Source organism: Mustela putorius, unplaced genomic scaffold, assembly GCF_011764305.1.
Source record: "Mustela putorius furo isolate JIRA1106 unplaced genomic scaffold, ASM1176430v1.1 tig00003983_pilon_pilon_pilon, whole genome shotgun sequence".
NCBI lineage: Eukaryota > Metazoa > Chordata > Mammalia > Carnivora > Mustelidae > Mustela > Mustela putorius.
This window is the reverse complement of record NW_025422123.1, coordinates 3279659-3298288: the sequence shown is the minus strand read 5'-3', so window position 1 is coordinate 3298288 and position 18630 is coordinate 3279659. Positions and strand designations below refer to the sequence as shown.

Genomic DNA, 18630 nt, shown 5'->3' with positions numbered 1-18630 from the left:
GAGTTTTGCTGTTTTATTAGGAGTTCTTTTGGTAGCCTAGGCTAGAATTTGGAGCCCAAGGAAATGATGAACTGGGCTGCTCCCTGAGAATGGTCCCCTGGCAGGTTCCTGGGTAGCTGGGTAGGGACCTGGGAGGTGCTAACGAAGGCAACATCTGTTGATGTGTCAGCCCTGTTATCGTGATCTGAGAGCGCCCACAAACTCTCAGACGTGGTCATCACATCACATCTGTACCGGAACTTGTTCTCTCTTTGCAACTTCTCTTGTAAGACTGCTTTTGTGTTTATTTTAACCAAACTTCTTTATGTAAAATAAGTGATGATACACTCAACACCCCAACCCTCTGAGGGCTGCTCCAGCTGTCATATCTGATTTCCCCATCGGTGCGCCAGCATATCCCCAGCGAATGAGTTGCTAGATGGGTCTCTGCTGACGAACAGACATTTTATATGTTGGATAGACAGGTGACAGCAAGCTCTTTTTAGCGAAAAGACCGATTGGTTACAAAACCCTGGAGGAAGTTGATCAGTCAGAGGTAAATCCTTGATGATCACTGACAAGTGACACACAGGTACCCCTGAGGAAGCCACTTGTTCTTTTGACTGTAAACAACAATAAACACTCCAGAATTTGTAATCAACAAATGCTTTTATGGCAAGACTTTGACGCCCTGTAGTGAGTTCTCATCAATCAATGCTCCATCCTTTCCTGCCTTGTTCCCTGAGTGGCCTACAGTTTCCTTCTCTGCTTCCTTACTTCTTATGTGTTCCATGAAATGGACTTTTAAAATATGAAATTATAAGCATAAGGAAGATGTGGTTATTACCAAGCTCTATTGAATGAGCTGCTAGATCTTTCAGGCTCTGCTGTAAGCAATAAAGCAGTACTGATACAAGTGAGTTAGCCAGCCCCCTCCTTAAATTTAGTCTGTCCTCCTCAGTGGTCATCACTACGCAGAACTCGGTATTTCTCATTCCTATTCTTGTTTTTATTTTATTTTATTTTTTAAAAAAGATTTTATTTATTTATTTGACAGAATGAGAGAAAGAGAGATCACAAGTAGGGAGAGAGGCAGGCGGGGGGTGGGGGGAAGCTGGCTCCCTGCTGAGCAGAGAGCCCGATGCGGGGCTCAATCTCAGGACCCTGAGATCATGACCTGAGTCGAAGGCAGAGGCTTCACCCTCTGAGCTACCTAGGCGCCCCCCTATTCTTGTTTTTAAATTCTACATATGTTAGTAACCACAAAGAATATGTAATGTCGTTTTGTTTCAAAATCTTTACATAATTGGTCATACTGTACCTATCCTACAGCTTGCATTTTTCCTTCTTAGTTCTTTGTTACAATTTATCCATATAAATAGCTGTCACTCTAGATAGTTTATTTTCACAGCCTCTATAGCGGAGGTCAGCCAACTTATTCTGTAAAGGGCCAGAGAGTAGATATTTTAAATTTTATGGACATAGAGACTCTGTCACAACCACTCAACTCTGCTATTGTGGTGGAAAAGCAGCCATAGACAATTTAGGAACAGGTGTACCTAGGTGCCCATAAAACTTTATTTGTAAACATAGAGATTTGAGTTTCATGCAATTTCACGTGTTATGAAATACTGAAAAAAAATTTTTTTCCAACTGTGTTAAGACGTAAAAACCATTTTTAGCTCACAGCCACAGAAAACAGGCTGTGGGCCAGTTTAGTCTTTGAGCCCTATATGGTACACTCCTCGTCTATAGCATTCTATTTCTGTGGCTTCTTAATCTGTTTCTTTGTTATTGGACATTACTAATGAAATGGAATGGAAATACTATGATAGACTACTACATATACTTTAGATAAAGCTTGCTTGTTGTTCATATCCTTTATACCCTCATGTTAGTCATTTCTGATAAAGATATGGTTAAAATCTCTGATTATAAGAAGTCTCCATGTAACTTGACCAGTTTTGGCTTTATATATTTCAGACATATGAGTTGACAATTGTTATAGCTTCCTAATGGATTGTTCCTTTTATTATAATGGAGCGTTCCAAATTAGCCCTTTTGACACTTTTTGTCTTTAGTTAAGTTTTGCCGTATTTTAATTTTATTATTCTCAGTTAAATATCTTCTAATACCTTTATTTTTCAAGCTTTGTGTGTGGTCTAGTTTTAGGTGCCTTTATAGGCAGTATGACTCTGTTTTTTAATCACTCTGGAGGTAAGTTTACTCCAGCTTTGGTGTGGTGGTGAAATGTGTGTGCCAGACAATTGGGCTCCTAATCCTGATTCTTCCAGCATCTCTGTATGACCCTGTGCAATTTCCTCTATCTCTCCGTGCCTCAGTTTTCTCATGTGTAAAGAAGTTGAGGATAACATTAGTATCTCATCATAGTTCTTAGAACAGTGCCTGGCATGTCATGACTTGCGGTAATTGTTAGGTATGTAAAATTTTGTGTGTGTGTGTGATTACTGATGTGTTTGGTTTCATTTTTACCATTATTTTGTGTTTTCTTTTACCATCATTTCCCCTTTGCTTACAATCTCTTTTCCAGTTAGTAGTTAGTATTCCCTTTTTCTTTCCTGCTTTTGAATGATCTATATATCAATTATTTGATTTATACTTAAAATTTTACTGCTTTAATGAGATATAAATTGATTTACAATTTGATGCATTTTGGCATATGTGTACACCCCTGAAGCCATCAAATCAATCAACATAATTATTCCCACTACCCCTGTTTGAACTCTGTTATCTTATTCTTTGTCAAGTTGGCATCCATTAATTATAGGGCTGCACTACCAGCCAAAGCCATTTGTATCTCCCCCCTCAATCCAGAGCCCATACCTAGAACCACCTTCTTATCTACCTTTCATACATCAAGCCACTGTTTCCCCTGCTCTAGACCAACCTGGGACCAGGTACTGGACAAGCAGTGCCAGCCCTTATGCCCCAAAGCCCATCAGAATTATTTAAACTAACCAATCCTAAGCTGTTTCCCATGCCTTACCTTGTCTTTACCATGGAAATCCCAATAAAAGCTCTGGCATAGGGTCTCCTGTCTTCCTTTCTGCACCCTGACCAAACCTGTGCTTCCCTGCATGGCCTGGCATGTCCTCTTCTCTTGATAAATGAAAGTAAGAAATCTTCTGTCAATGGCTTTGGCATCTCCCTTTCATCTCTCGGTCACCTCCATAAATTAAAACCCTGTCATTATAAATTGATACAACTCTTTAAAGTCTTCTCACGCCCCTTGGTAATCACTCTCTTCTTATTCCTCCTCCTCCACTCCCTAGGCAAGTACTGGCTTATTTTGTGTCAGTATCAATTCATTTGAATTTTTTAGAATTTTATATGGAGTCATACATTATGTACTCTTTTGCTTAAATTCTTTAATTCAGAATGTCCTTTTGAATTCATTCTTCTTATTGCATATATCAATAGTTTAATCCTTTTATCTTGCAGAGTAGTATTCATCATATGGATATATAACAATTTTTTGATCTACTCATCTATTGATGGACATTTGTGTTGTTTCGATTTGCAGGTACTATAAATAAAACTACTGTGGACATTCAAGTATGAGTTTTCATGCGGACTTATACTTTCATTTCTCTTGAGCAAGTATCTAGGAGGTAAATGTATTATATACTGGGTACATAGCTACTCTTTTAGAAAAAACTTACAGTTTTCCACAGTGGTTATTCCATTTTATATTCCCACTACATGGGTAGCTCAGTTGGTTAAGTATCGGACTCATGATTTCGACTCAGGTCATGATTCCAGGGTGTCAAGATCAAGCTCCAACTTGGACTCCATGCTCATAGTGGAGTCTGCTGGAGATTTTCTTTCTCCTCCCTCCGCCTCTCCCTGCCATGCTCTCTCTCTCTCTCTAAAATAAATATATCTTTAAAAAAAAGATTTTATTTATTTATCTGGGAGGGAGAGAGCAACAGAAAGAGCACAAGCAGGCAGAGGGGCGGAGGGATAAAGAGAGGAAGACTCACTGCTGAGCAGGGAGCCTGATGTGGGACTTGATCCTATGACTCTGAGATCATGACCTGAGCTGAGGGCAACACTTAACCAACACTTAACCACCCAGGAATGCTAAAATAAATAAATCTTAAAGAAGAGAGAGAGTGTGTGTGTGTATATGTGTGTGTTCCAGTTACTTCGCAATCTTCACCAACATCTGGTATTGTCAGTTTTCTTAATTTTAGCCATTTCCCAGTGATATCTTATTATATCCCTGTATTGCCTTAGTTCTGTCTCGTAAAGTAAAAAAGTAATTCTTTCTACAGCTAATAATTAAAGAAAATAACTTAAAAATATCATATTTATACTCATCATTATTTTTTGTCCTATGTCTTTCCTTAGAGTTCATTTTTCTTGTTGAACTATATCCTTTAATAATGCTTTTTATGAGACCTTGTGAGTAGTAAATTCCCTTAGCCTTTATGTATCTCTTTTTAAAATTAACGTATGTATCTTTATTTAATTCTGTCTTGAGTGGTATTGTATCTGATACTAAGCATTCTGAACATGTTGCCTTTTGTCTCTAGTGTTGCTAATGAGAAATCTTTCCTCTGTTGTCTCTAGTGTTGCTAATGAGAAATCTTTCCTCCGTCTAAGGCCATTCTTTTGTAGTTTTCTGTTTCTTCTTTCCGGTACCTTTTTTTTTTTTTTTTTTTATAACATCTCTTCATGCTTCACACTCTGCAGTTTTACTGTGGCATGTTTATATGTCAATTTGTCTTTATTTGCACTGTTCAGAACATCTAACACTCTTCTGATGTGAGAACTTTTGTCGATTCTGCCAAATTCTCAGTTATTTCTCTTCAAATATTGTTTCTCTGCCTATCCTTTCATTTTTCTTTCCTTCTGGGACTCCTATTATGGAGTTGCTTAATCTGTCTTTTGTTTCCTTGAATTGGTTTTTAAAATATGTTATTTTATACTGTAATACTTGATTGTATACTTTGGGTGAATTCCTCAGCATTATGTTTCAATTCAGTAATATGTATTTAGCCACACCCAGTTGAGAGTTTGAGAAGAGAAATTATATCTTACTCACTTTTTATTAACCCAAACAAGCCTTGTCCAGTGCCTTCTTTATAGAAGTCATATCATAAATATTTTCTGATTAAATAAATATAGAAAACACCTCATGTATTTGATTATTTTATTTCTTTTCATAGATACTTAATTTTACCAATGCCTAAGTATCACATTTTCATGTGACAAAAAGATAGCATATAAACAAAATTTCAACTTAACTTACAAGGCAACACATTATTATATTACGTTCTATCAATACAAATTGCACTTTTATGCAAAATTAGAATATTTGTGTTGTGATTTGGCTTTAGGGGTACCTAGGTCTTGTTCTTCTTTTGGGGAAAGCTTTTGGGATCTTCTGGCAGAACTCTTAGGTTATGGACGTTCCAGACAGCCCTAAAGCTTGGATTACTCTATTATTTGATAATTTCTGTTATGCCTTGTGTCATAATTTTATGGTAACTAAATCCTGGTCTAGTAAAGGGTAAGAATGTTCTCTGTTTTGCTTCCAATGCTCTATTTGCTGGTGCCGAGCAGGTCGTGTCCCACAGAGCACCACATGGAGAGACGGCAGCAGTTTGTTTTGCAAGCAAGCCATTCTCTTCTTAGTGGAAAGATATGCTGCAGCAGTTTTTCCTGTCCCTCGTTCCAGATGACTCTCTTCTCTAGTTTTTCCCGGGTGGAATCTGAAGTCCATTAATTAGCTCAGGATTCACAAACTACACAAGGAAAGATGCTAGAATCCTTTAAACATATGAGGATGTTGGGTCACTTGACACAGCCAGTTAAACCAGTAAGATCCCATAAAATGGTTATAGCTGATGGAGTGTAATGATCAGAAAGGGCCATTTGTGTCAGAGCTTCCCAACAATGAGCCCGACTCTCAACAATATCGTATCTTCCCTGCAGAGAAGTGGAACATTTATGAATTCTTTAATTGCTGCTTCGACCATTGGTGCGCAACAGCTTTTCTCCTCTTTTACCTTCAGTTGTCCCTGTCAGGTTGGGAAAAATTTCTACTATGGTTCTGCTTTTCTAGTCATTCCAGCCTTGATCCTTCTGGTTGCTGGCTATGCTCTGAGAAGCCAAATGTGGACCATGACCAGTGAATACTGCTGCAGCTGTGGCCCTCCTCAGCGGAGAATCAGCCCTCTGGAGCGCAAGCTGGCCTGTCTTCAGTTCTTCAGCATCACCGGGAGGGCACTTGTTGCGCCATTAACGTGGCTGGCTGTAACCCTGCTGACAGGCACCTACTATGAATGTGCGGCAAGTGAATTTGCACCTGTGGACCATTACTCTGTGTTTGACAATGTCAGCGTCAACAAACGGAAGGAGATCCTGGCTGGGTTTCCATGCGGCAAATCAGCTCCATCTGACATGATCCTGGTAAGAGATGAAGTAGCTCTCCGGCACAGATACCAGTCACAAGTAAGTTCTTGGTTTTGTTTGTTTGTTTGTTTTCTTTTTTCTTGCTATGGTATCCCAGTTTAACCACAGCCATTGGAAACATTTCACATTCCTAATGCTTCTCGTGTTATCTGAGTACACAAACTCAATGCCATCCACCAAAGTGATTTTTAGTGAGCAGCTATATACACACGGTTAGGATGTTGGGCTTCTGAGTAAGCAGACCTGTGTTGGAATCTTGCTTTGCCATTTATTAACCTGCAAAACCTTGAACAAGTCATATAACTTATCCATGTTTCCACTTTTCTCCACTGTAAAGTGGTGATATTAACAAGGTCTACCACATAAGGTTGGGGTGAGTAACAAATGAGCTAATACATCTAAAGGGCTCAGCCTTGTGTCCACATTCCATATTAAAAACAAACACTTTTTGATATTTTAATAATAATGATACTAAATTACCTCATTCCACCTTGCATATCCTGAAATATTCATTCTTGTGTCTTAAAATTTTATCTAAAATTAGAGGTTAAATTAGAGGTTAAAATAAATTCCAGTGATGGCTCTAAATTTAATGTCCTCAGACCAGTTTATGTGAAGTGGTGGGAGGAGTCAGGGAAAAGACCTGTATCTACTGTACTTACAGGTTAAATTTAAGAAGTGTAAGTGTATTTTGTGAATACAGAGAGTCACTGGCATTCATCACTTTCTCCGAGGGATCTGGGATAAAAAGCACATTTGTAAACCACTACAATACAATAAAAATACATTAATTTTAAACTCTTTATTGCAAAGGCATACACTTTTTCACTCATCACTTTTTAACTATTGAAATTTAGAAGTGCTAGTGTTATTTTGTTGAAGAAAAATTGTTATCAGCACATAGAATACTGTGTGTTGCATAGCCCTATTTAAGCAAAATTAGAAATCTCATTATGGTAGGCTCCATCTCAACATTTTACACTAGCCCTAAAGCTCAGGCAGAGGACTTACGTGAAGATAGGTGAAAAGTCAAATAATCAGTGAGGCAATTTTAAGCTTTCAAAAATGTTCTTGCTCAAAAAAAAAAAAAAAAAACTAACATGTAATACACAGTGGTAAGATTTTCCTTTTTTTTTTTTTAAGATTTTATTTATTTGACAGAGAGAGAGAGAGAGATCACAAGTAGGTAGAGGGGCAGGCAGAGAGAAATGGGGAAGCAGGCTCCCTGTTGAGCAGAGAGCCCCATTCAGGGCTTAATCCCAGGACCCTGAGATCATGACCTGAGCCGAAGGCGAGGCTTAGCCCACTGAGCCACCCAGGTGCCTCTGGTAAGATTTTCTTAAAGTGAAAATAAAATGTCTTATTTGATGCATACAAAGACTTCTGTGAAAAGATAGTTTTATGGTTCAGAATGTCATCAGCCAGTGGATGCTTTTGGATCAATGGCCACAAAACTAATATTTATTAAGATGTTTATCATTACTGCATAAACAGTTCACATTTAATTCTAATCCTTAGACTCTTGAGAGAGGTATAATCAACCCCATTTTACAGATGAGGAAACCAAAGCTCAAAGAGTTAATGTAACTCATATAAGTTCACAGAGCTAATAAATGGTTGATTGAGATAGTCAAAAGTCATACTGTTTCCATTTCACCAGGCTGTCTTTCCTTTACAACCACCTTGAACTTCAATCTCATTTGAAGAATATACACTGTATTTCTGTTTGATTTTTCTGAGTTGGCCACAAGATCATATTAAGTTCAAACCCTTTCTCTGCCCATACCTCATTCTAAAATAGCTTCCTGACATGAGTTTTACCCAATTTTAATCAATTTTCACAGCCATGCCAAAATTATCTTTCTAAATGCAAATTGAATGATGAGCACCACCTCTCCCAATCCCCGTATAAAGTTCTTTGATGATTTTTGACTAGCCCAATCAGAAATCCAGAATCCTGTCATGAAATACAAGGTCCTTCAGTGTCTGGTTTCTGACCACTTTTCTACGTGACTCTTATGACCCTGGAGGTACAAACTTGTTGAGGTTCTCCTAACTCTTCATGCTCTGATTTTTCTTCTTCTCTTATTAGAGCTCTCCTCAACTTCTTGCATCTGGTGAACTACCCTTTAATATTTAAGTCTGAACATCATCTCCTCTGGGAAGCACTCCCTGATCCTCCTCTTCCTTAAGATGAGTTCACTTCTCTCCCACTGTGCTTACTGATACAAGAAACGATTACATTTTACCATATTTCCTAGTTTGTTATTTTGTCTCCCTCTTTAGGCTTAAAGACTGTGGAAAGAGTGAATATATCTTAAATTATTCACATCTGAGTCCGCATCACCAACAACCATGTATAGAACATGGTGGAAGGTCAACCTGGGACTCAATAAATTATGGCTGATGAATTAATGGGCATCTCAGATGGCCTTTCCTCCACTGTGCTGTCCTCTCTCAAATTAAATTGCTGTGAGTGTCACTTTGTAGATTTTAGCCTCCACTGAGTGCAGCAGCTCTGCTGAGCTCACACTGGTAATTCCAGGCCTACTGGTGAATCACAAGCTGGGGGAGAGACCTTCACCTCCCAGACTGAGGCTGCTGACTGCTGGCTTCCTTATACCTGTGGAACTTGCCTCTCTTCCTTTACATAATAATAGCTAATTATTGAAAAAAGAATAATTAAAAAAAGAGTTTTAAGACTAGAAAACAGCCATTATGTCAGTCTTTCAAAGAGGGCACTAAATGTAAATAAAATATAGTTAATTTTCCTTTCACAGTATATTTCAAAAATGAATCATAAAACTGGTCAGGAAATAACTATTTGAAGGAGGAAGGAAAGGAAAAGGAAAATAATAAGGTGCTTTCCATTTAGGTACATAAGTGTCTTCTTTGATCACGAAAAATAAAAGGTAAGAGCAACTCAGGAAGAAATATCAATGGATACCTGTTAGCACATTATTAAGAAGGCACTTAGGAAGCTACCATTATTATCTATCATATCATCATTTTCATCACCATCATTATCTCATTATCAAATAGTTATTAAGCACCCAAAGGATGTTTGACCTGTCCCTAATTGTTGGGGAGGAAAGTTGAGCTAAAACCAAAGAGTATGGTTTATGTATCCTACACAAGAGTAATTGGTGAATTATAGCATCTGCCACTTCAAGGACAGTAGTTTTAATCCATTCCAAGTTAACAGGTCAATATCTTTTGTAGTCCCCAAACCAAACTGAAATGGTTGGGCTTATTCTCTCCATCATGCGTATATCCATACTAAGTGATCAGTACCTTGTTATTATTTCAAAGACTAGAAAAACAAATTTGTTTTTTTTTTAAATAGGTGATCTCAAAATTTTTTAAAGATTTTATTTATTTATTTGAGAGAGACAGCGAGAGGGGAAGCACAAGCAGAGGCCTTGGGAGAGTGGGAGAGGGAGAAGCAGGCCTCCTGCTGAGCAGGGAGCTGGATGCAGGGCTCAACCCCAGGACTCTGGGATTATGACCTGACCCTGAAGGCAGACACTTAAGGACTAAGCCATCCAGGTGCCCCACAAATTTCTTTTCTTTTCTTGGAAAATTTTTATTTATTTATTTATTTGACAGGGAGAGAGAGCGAGAGAGCGAGAGCGAGCACACAAGCAGGGGGAGTGGCAGGCAGAGGCAGAAGCAGGCTTCCCGCTGAGCAAGGAGACCGATGTGGGACTTGATCCCAGGAGGCTGGGACCAGAGCAGAAGGCAGATGTTTAACTGACTGAACCACCTAGGCTTCCCCCCACCAAAATTTCTTACCCACAGTTTATTTCTCAGGAATCCTTCTTATGGGGTCTGTTCCTTTGATACTTACTATATTTACGTTTTCTGCTTTTCTTTTAAATAACTACATCAAGATGCTGGGCTGGATTCTGATCACCCTGGCAACCATCGCTGCCCTAGTCTCCCGCTGCTTGGCGAGGTGCTGCTCTCCCCTCACATCTCTGCAGCACTGCTATTGGACCAACCACCTCCACAATGAGAGGGAGCTCTTTGAACAAGCCGCCGAGCAACATTCACGACTCCTCATCATGCAGCGCATAAAGAAACTCTTCGGCTTCATTCCTGGAAAGGAAGATGTCAGACACATCCGTATTCCTTCGTGTCAGGACTGGAGAGATATTTCAGCACCCAGTCTTCTCTGCATGGGTGAGGACTTGCAAGGTCACTACAGCTTCCTTAGAGATAGGGTGGATGAGGATAATGAGGAAAGCAAACCGGAAGGGATTGAATTAAAACCTTGATTATAGCACCTCAGGTTGCTCTAACAGATTCAGGTTGCTTAAAAGATACTTCACTCTCGTGATGATGGAGTTTCAGTGTAATCCCTTCATCTTTTCTGTCTCTTCTGATATTTGTTTAAATAAGTCCATTCAAGATGCTTCTTCCGAAAGCAGTTTATCTGATCATTGTGCTAATCTCTGTTTTTGAAATCTCTGTGGTGGTCTGGTGATGCCTGTATTGGTTTGATTAAAACAATATGGATTTTGAAGTCATATTAGAATGGGAATCTTGGTTCTGTTACTTGGTTAGCTGTGGGAAAACTGATATTTTGAAGGCCATTTTGTTATCTGCACATAATAGCTACTTCATAGAGCTGTGGTGAGGATTAAATGTGATAATATAAGCAAAGTGCTCAGCACAGTGCCTTTCCTAAAATAAGTGCCAACACACATTACTTTCTCCCTTTCTCTTTGTGTTCCATGTCTATCATTATTCCCCCATCTCTAATTTCTAGTTTTCTTTATTTCTACCTCTTTAATATTCAGCAACTTTTCACTTGTTTCTGTCCCTTCTTTTGATCTTAAATATCTGACCTTTTGGGAACTAGAATAAAAAAAGTCCTTTCTAAGCTGATAACATGTAAGGGAGAAACCCATGCAAGAAGGTCTTGAGTCATTCTGCCATAACCAGGGGATGATGATGCATTATTCTATCATCGTTAGTATCATAAATGTTATTTATAGCAGCTCCACACTAGGAGCATTTTTATAGCCACAACATATAAAGTTTATTCTAGAAAGCTTCCCTTCTGTGCAGTGTGTCTCTACTGCAGAGACACTATCTGTGTCTTCTCATGATCAGTTTGTACCCTTGCACTCAAAATCTGTTGAGGGATATGAGACTGCCACCTACATTTGTACATCTGTTGTCTAAAACTCCGAAAGGGGAGACCCACCTGACTCTTCTCTGTGACTTCATACTTCTAATATTTAAGTTTTCTAATTTTCTGTCTAAAGACATTTGCTGGTGTTCCACTTTCAAAAGAATGTTAATGTACTGAACTTTTTAAAGTGGCTGAGGAAAGCTATTCCAACTTTATCACATAAATCCATACACAAGACTGGCTGACTTGATATTACAAGAGGGATCCTTAAAAAAAAAAAAAAACCCGAGAAGTTGTAGAAGGTGACTAGGGTCCTCATTTGGCTCTGATGTAAATGAGCTGTGTAAATATGGAAGGTTATGTCCATTTTGTTCTCCACAGTCTCCTCCAGCACTAAAATTCTATCACTCTATTTGTCTGGGAGTTTTTGAAATTCCTCTGTATTGGGACAGAATAGTTCAATCAACACTTTACACCATGCTCAGAATTATTTTATTAGTTTTGGGGGATTATGCCATAGTACATACTCTCCAATAAGATTTTCAGTTAACAGAAGGATCAAAGAGTATATAAAGTTAAAGCATTACATCATTAGAAAGACGATAATAGTTGTTTATATACAGTAACACCAGGAAATTTTCTTTTTACTAGATTCTGGAAGCCCATTTTACACCAAACTCCTTCAGACTATGACATGCACAGTTTATATTCTAAATCATGTAATCATGATCTTCCACTAGCGCTTTTTAGCAAAGGATTAAAGTAATCTTTGGCTTTTCTACATGGCTTCAGATGCTTTACAGCCACTACGTGAGCGTTTGAAGGGTGGTTTACATCCCTGAAGATTTCATTGTATACTACCCATTTCCAATTAAATAAATAAAATTCTCATTCATGTGTGTGTATGTGTGTATGTGTATGTACATTTGTGTGTGTGTATATGTGTGTTTGTCCAGAATATTCTTTTGTTCCACAGCCAGTTAGACAAGACTTTTCCATTAAGAACATTGTACTTCCTCCTCTTAATGCCTAGTGGATATATGTAATTTTAAGACATATAATTAAAATCAATTATATGCTAATACTACCTTATATTTTGTTACCAAATGCTTTTGGCTACTACATCAAATGCTGTGGGTTGGCATATGTACAGACTTGCTCATTTCTTAACTTTGACTTTGTCAGCTCCCCATCCCACCACCACAATCTAAGCTGCCTCCTTTCTGGAAGACAAATGCAATATAAATGTTTAGATGTGTTTTATCCAGCTTTATGTTTTCCAAAGCCAAATTGCAGAATCATACTTACATTTATCTTCTTTGTCTCCTTTCTCTGTTCCCAATCTCAAATTCTATTAAAAAATTCAAATGCAGGATTGTAATAAGAAACAAGAAAGTGAATTTCCAAAGTGCTTTCTGCATTTGGTTTAGTGCAAAGGAAAACCACATTGACCTTAAAACTTTAAAATATCACCGTCGACAAAAGGCCTTTCAAATGCAAGACTAGGTAGTTATTTGCTACCTCAAAATATGAAGTGTAGCAATATAATATTAGCTTGTAAATAAATCTACCAAAATTTAGCCCTGGTAACTAAAGAACAGATATCGGCAGGCTGTCCTCAGCTACATAGCTACACAACTTTATCCTTTAGCTGTGGGGCACACATCTATAAATGGGACTGGTGGACCAAAGATCAATGAACAGTGTTTCCAGAGAGGCAAACTATATCATTTCCGAACTGAATTATTTTTCTGCACTAACCACCAGGTACATTTAAACTTCTTTAATCTCAGTACACCAGAACTTTAGACAGAAATGGATTCGAAGTGTTGTTTCCTCTGCTGTCCCCAGTGGCCAAGACAAGTATCTGCACCCATCTGTAGTAGTGGTTAATAGTAGTAAAAATAGTATGTAGTATTTATTATATGCCAGCTACTTTAAACAAATTTATCCCATTTACTCTTTGCAACAAACTGGTAAACAGAATCATATATTCTGATATGACTTGCTGAAATGGCGTGAATAACAGATAATGTGAAGCAATTTTGTGTATGTGAAATTCTACACATAGGAAATGCTGTCTCATTGACATAACTGGTGAACTATGGAAACATTCATAATTGGAATCCCTAAAGCCTATCTTATCCCAGTAAAGTAAGTCCCCCCATTTTAATGATGAAGCAACTGAGATACTGAGAAGTCAAGCAATTTGCCAAAGGACACAGACTCGTAGTGATAGAGATAGAATCTGGCTCTAGCAGTCAGACTTCTGATCCTGCACTCCATAGTACTATGCTGGAATACAGCAACAGCAGACAGCTGATCAACCTTCCAAGGCCTTGCAGGTGTCAGAAGAATTCTCCTGCTATGTCTGAAAGTGAATAACTCAAACACCCTGAGCTCTGACAATAAGGTACTCTATCACATCTCTGCCCCTCTCTTTCCATTTCCACTGTACCTGAAGGTAGACAGGCTCAGCTTCAAGGCACTGTGCTTCTTAACAAAGTGAGATGTGCACTCTCACTGGGGCATCACTTTGGATCTGAGCTACGCTACAGCCAGTGGCACCAATTCTGTTAGCCGCAGACAAACTGCGGGCTTCCCAGGAGGCTCAGGCATTCTTTCCATGCACGGAATGGGCAGGACACTGCTATCGTCTGCCAACTTGTTTTTGGCAGGCTCTAGTTATGAAGGGTCAAAAATGGAGTCTGGGAAACATCTCTCATTCATATGGTTTTGGATAAGTCAATCTCTCTGGGACTTTAATGTTCCCTTACATGAGACAGGGAGGGTGACAAAACTGTGGGAGTGATTAAACTATATCAAGTCACAGATCTCTTTGAAAAGCCATTACGGGGCAAGCTATTTTGCAGAAAAACACATGGAGATGGGCTCATTGGTCTCAGAGTTTACACACTAGGGTAGACTAAATCGTGGTCTCCCCAAAGATGTTGATGTTAGAATCCTGGAATTTGTGAATGTTATGCTGGGCTTTACATGGCAAAAGAACCATTGTAGATGTGATCAAGTATTTTGAAATGGAGATATATCCCAGATTATCCTGGGGGGCCCAAAGTAATCATAAGCTTCCTTGTAAGAGGGGCATAGTCAGCAAAGGCAAAGTGAAAACCCAAAAGGAGTATCAAGGAGTATCAGAGTGACACCCGAGAAATTAGCCATTGCTGGCTTTGAAGATGGAGGGGGTCATGAGCCAAAGGAAGGCAGACAGCCTCTAGAACCTGCAAAACACAGTAAATAGATTTTTCCCCTAAAGCCTCTGGAACATAGCCCCAATAATACCTTGACTTCAGCCTACTGAGACCTGTGTAATTGGTGTCAGACCAGTCAGAATTATATACTATTCTTATAGTTACAGAACTTTAATAAATTTGCACTGCGTAAAGCCACCAAGGTTGTGGTAATTTGTTCCAGGGGCATCAAACTAATATACCTACCAACGCATTTCAGGAAATTTATGAACCCACAAGCTGGTCATGAATGACATGTCCTGGGTTAGGACCTCTTCAAGGTAATTTCTAGCACAAGTATCCTGGGATTCTATATGCACTGATGCTCTGCCCTAGGCAAATCTTGCTCCTGGTAAATAAATAATCTATAATAGAATACTTTATAAATAATGTGTTAGAACTGAAGGTATTCTAAAATGCAGAAAGAACAGCTGGATACACATTTTTTAGGTATCAATAGATATTTCAACCTAAACTACAAATACAAAACATTTAAATATATTTTTCTTTAGTTGCCAGGGAGTGACATCAACAGAACTATGTACTGTGAATTATTTCATAACATAGACATATTGTAGGAACTGAACTATGAGAAAACACATACCAATGGAGGGGGGAAGGCAAATCTGGATCTATGTGGTATTTTTTGATTATATAAATTTTAGAGATCAAGAAAAATGGGCTTATTATTTAGGTTATGCTTCTCATTCTTTCACTTTAACTTGACTTTGAGAAAGCTGCCTACAAAATAAGCATTTTTATTCCAATATAATTTTACAGATCCTATGAAGTCCTAGCAGACCAGAGAAAGATCTGTATTTTGTGGGGACGATAAAGCCAAAGGAAAAAACTATCCAAATGGTGGAGCAAGAATAGTATAATTCGGTATGCATTTCAGTACTACTTGCCATCAGGGCATCGGGTGTTTTGAGCTCCTTCTTGGAAATTTTCTAGAGCCCCCTCATATGGCGCTCCTGGAGTTGGACCTCATTGGGTGGACCCAAGTCTTTCCTTCCTGGAGCATGGAGCTGGGGGTATTCCCCACTATGTCTATGGCACCCAAAGTGGGGTGGTTGCAGGTCCCTAACTCAAGTGCACTGCACTGGCACCCCGGGTAGGGACAAGCACAAGCTATGTGCCTTGGGTTTGGTAGACCACTGGGGTGGTGCTTCAAGTCCTCTGAGGCTTACAACTGGCCCTTCAGATGGCTGTCCTCCCCAGCCCCAGATCATGTGGTGGTTTTGTGCTCTCCCGGGCTAGTCAAGTGCATTTCTTGCTGGCCAATGCAACTGCTGAACCGGATCCACCCACCTGGAAGGTATGGTGCTGCTGACACTGAAAGAGATCCCATTCTAGGGATGCGGTGATCCAGGCCCGAAGAAATCAAGACACGGTTGGAAGATGTGTAGTAAGTTTAGTGTGACTAGAAAACAAATGATCACTCTCATTTTCTGGCATACTTCTGGGTAAGACTTGCATTTGTGGACATCAACAAAAGAGCACATTCTTTGAGAAAACCACTAGAAGCCAGTACTCAAGAGCAACATGTTGGATGATGGAACTTAATGAGAAGGATATGGCCAACATTACCTTAATGGCATTAGGATACTGCAGAAACAAGAACTGATTGTTTCAGTAGAAGTTACAAAGAGTCTTGGCATTCTGAGTAGTAACAGCACTGTTACATTTTTTCTTTTTTTCATGGTGGGAGATAGTCAGTTAGATAGGAGCAGTGTATTTCATGATAAAGAACGTGAAGAGATGGTACATGGGGCAGTACAGACAACCTTCATGCTCACTGATTAAACAAAGAAATGCATACATGTTTCTACTACTTTAAATCTTTATCAGTAAATCACCATATCTTACTTTGCCCATGAATTTTTAAAATACACCTTTTAATAATATTGCTTATATAGATAGACCCCCCCCCCCAAAACATGTTTGCCCAGGAAACTACATACCCTTGGGGTGCCGCTGATTCAACCCTTCACTATATTTTCTCACAAGAAGCCAAAAAATAATTTGACTTAAGTGTTTTTTAACTCTCAAGTTCATTTTCCTTCTACATTTTAAGTAATTTATATTGTATCTCCCTAACCCTATCTTCTTCTATATTTTTGCTCCTTCACTTTCTCTCCTTCTCCACCCAGTCTCTTTCAAATCCAAAGAAAAGGTATGTGTGAGTGTGTGTGTGTGTGTGTGAGAGAGAGAGAGAGAGAGATAGAAATGGGGGAGAATAATATGAATACATATTTCTAGTGCAATTTTAATATGCCATGAGAAAAATAAAATTAGGTAAAGAGGATAGGGCATACTGAGAAGAGTGATTGTAATTTTAAGCCAGGTAATCAAGGTAGCCTCAGGGAGAGTTACATTTGAGGAAAAACCTGAAGGAAGTGAGGGAGGGAGCCATGTAGGTAGGGGAGGAAGAGCATGCCAACCAGAGGGAAAGCAAGTGCAAAGACGTCAGGAGGAGAATCTGCACTGCATGCTGCAGGAACTGTAAGGAGGGTAGTGTGGCAGGACCAGAAAATAGGTGGCAGAGCAGTAGGAGATAAGGTCAAAAGGGTAACAAGATGTGCAGGTGAGGGTTAAGGAAGCCAGACGGGCCTTCAGTTTGGGGGGGGGGAGCGGTCAGTTATGAGTACAGTGACATGACCTGATTTACACTGTAGCAAGATCACTCTGACTCCCATGTTGAGTTAAAGCAGATTGTAAATGAGGGGTAAGTAGGGAGGTGTTAGGCTCGAAGTGATACTGGGATCACTACCCTTCAAGGGAACACTCCAGAGGACACAAAATTAGAATTTCATATGGCTATTTGTACTTGTGACTAGTGATGAGTGTTGGGACACCTGGATAAATGAAACATTAGCCACAAGAACTAAAAGAATTAGGATTAACCTTTAAATAGGCAATTTGAAATTCTGTGCATCTGAGAGTAGTGAAGAGTGCCTAGAAAATTCATAGGCATAGACAAGTAAAAAATACCAAAACAGTTTTTAAAGACTGATAATATTAGGAAATAGCAACTGAGAGTTTGCATTACTTGCAAAGAAACTTAGATGAATACAAATGAGTAAGACAAATATTTTAGGGACAGTATTCTTTAGTAATGAGGATGAATGGAGAACAGCAACAGAGAGCAGAGGTGCTTCAGAAGATATTCTATACATTCAAAATTACAAATAACACTAATATCCTATTTTTGAATTTGCATTATTTCCTGTTCTATGAATGATCTTATAAGCTTATTTAGCTTATAAGTAGCTAAAGCCGGGCTTCTCACTTCTGGCCTCAGATCCTGTAATGTTCTCCCTACACCATTTGCCTATCTGGAGAGCTTGAAACACTCCTATCCTCTAACATCTTTATATATTAAAAATGAAACACTAAAAGAAAGCCAGTTTGCCTCATAACAATTCCCCCATTTCAGGGAGTAAAGGGCCTTCCTGCATCTGTGAAGTGTCTTTGTCATTGTCAAAATGAAATGAAATTAGAGATCAACAAAAAAATTCTTAGTGATTTCTTACACCAGTTAGAATGGCCAAAATTAGCAAGACAGGAAACAACATGTGTTGGAGGGGATGTGGAGAAAGGGGAACCCTCTTATACTGTTGGTGAGAATGCAAGTTGGTGCAGCCTCTTTGGAGAACAGTGTGGAGATTCCTCAAGAAATTAAAAATAGAACTTCCCTATGACCCTGCAATTGCACTCCTGGGTATTTACCCCAAACATACAGATGTAGTGAAAAGAAGGGCCATCTGTACCCCAATGTTTATAGCAGCAATGGCCACGGTCGCCAAACTGTGG

General features: G+C 39.0%; 1 protein-coding gene across 1 annotated transcript; it reads left to right on the top strand.

Moving 5' to 3' along the window:
• Positions 1 to 5904: 5904 nt before the first annotated feature.
• CALHM4 (calcium homeostasis modulator family member 4) lies at positions 5905 to 11199 on the top strand. The gene is made up of 2 exons (XM_004740052.2): positions 5905 to 6462; positions 10317 to 11199. Exons 1-2 carry the CDS (start codon positions 5905 to 5907, stop codon positions 10701 to 10703), a joined length of 945 nt encoding a protein of 314 aa, XP_004740109.1. The 3' UTR covers positions 10704 to 11199.
• Positions 11200 to 18630: the final 7431 nt, after the last annotated feature.

Coding starts and splice junctions, on each gene's coding strand:
- CALHM4 (XM_004740052.2), top strand. CDS start 5,905: ATGAGCCCGACTCTCAACAATATCGTATCTTCCCTGCAGAGAAGTGGA. Junction 6,463..10,316: donor GGCACAGATACCAGTCACAA/GTAAGTTCTTGG, acceptor AACTACATCAAG/ATGCTGGGCTGGATTCTGAT.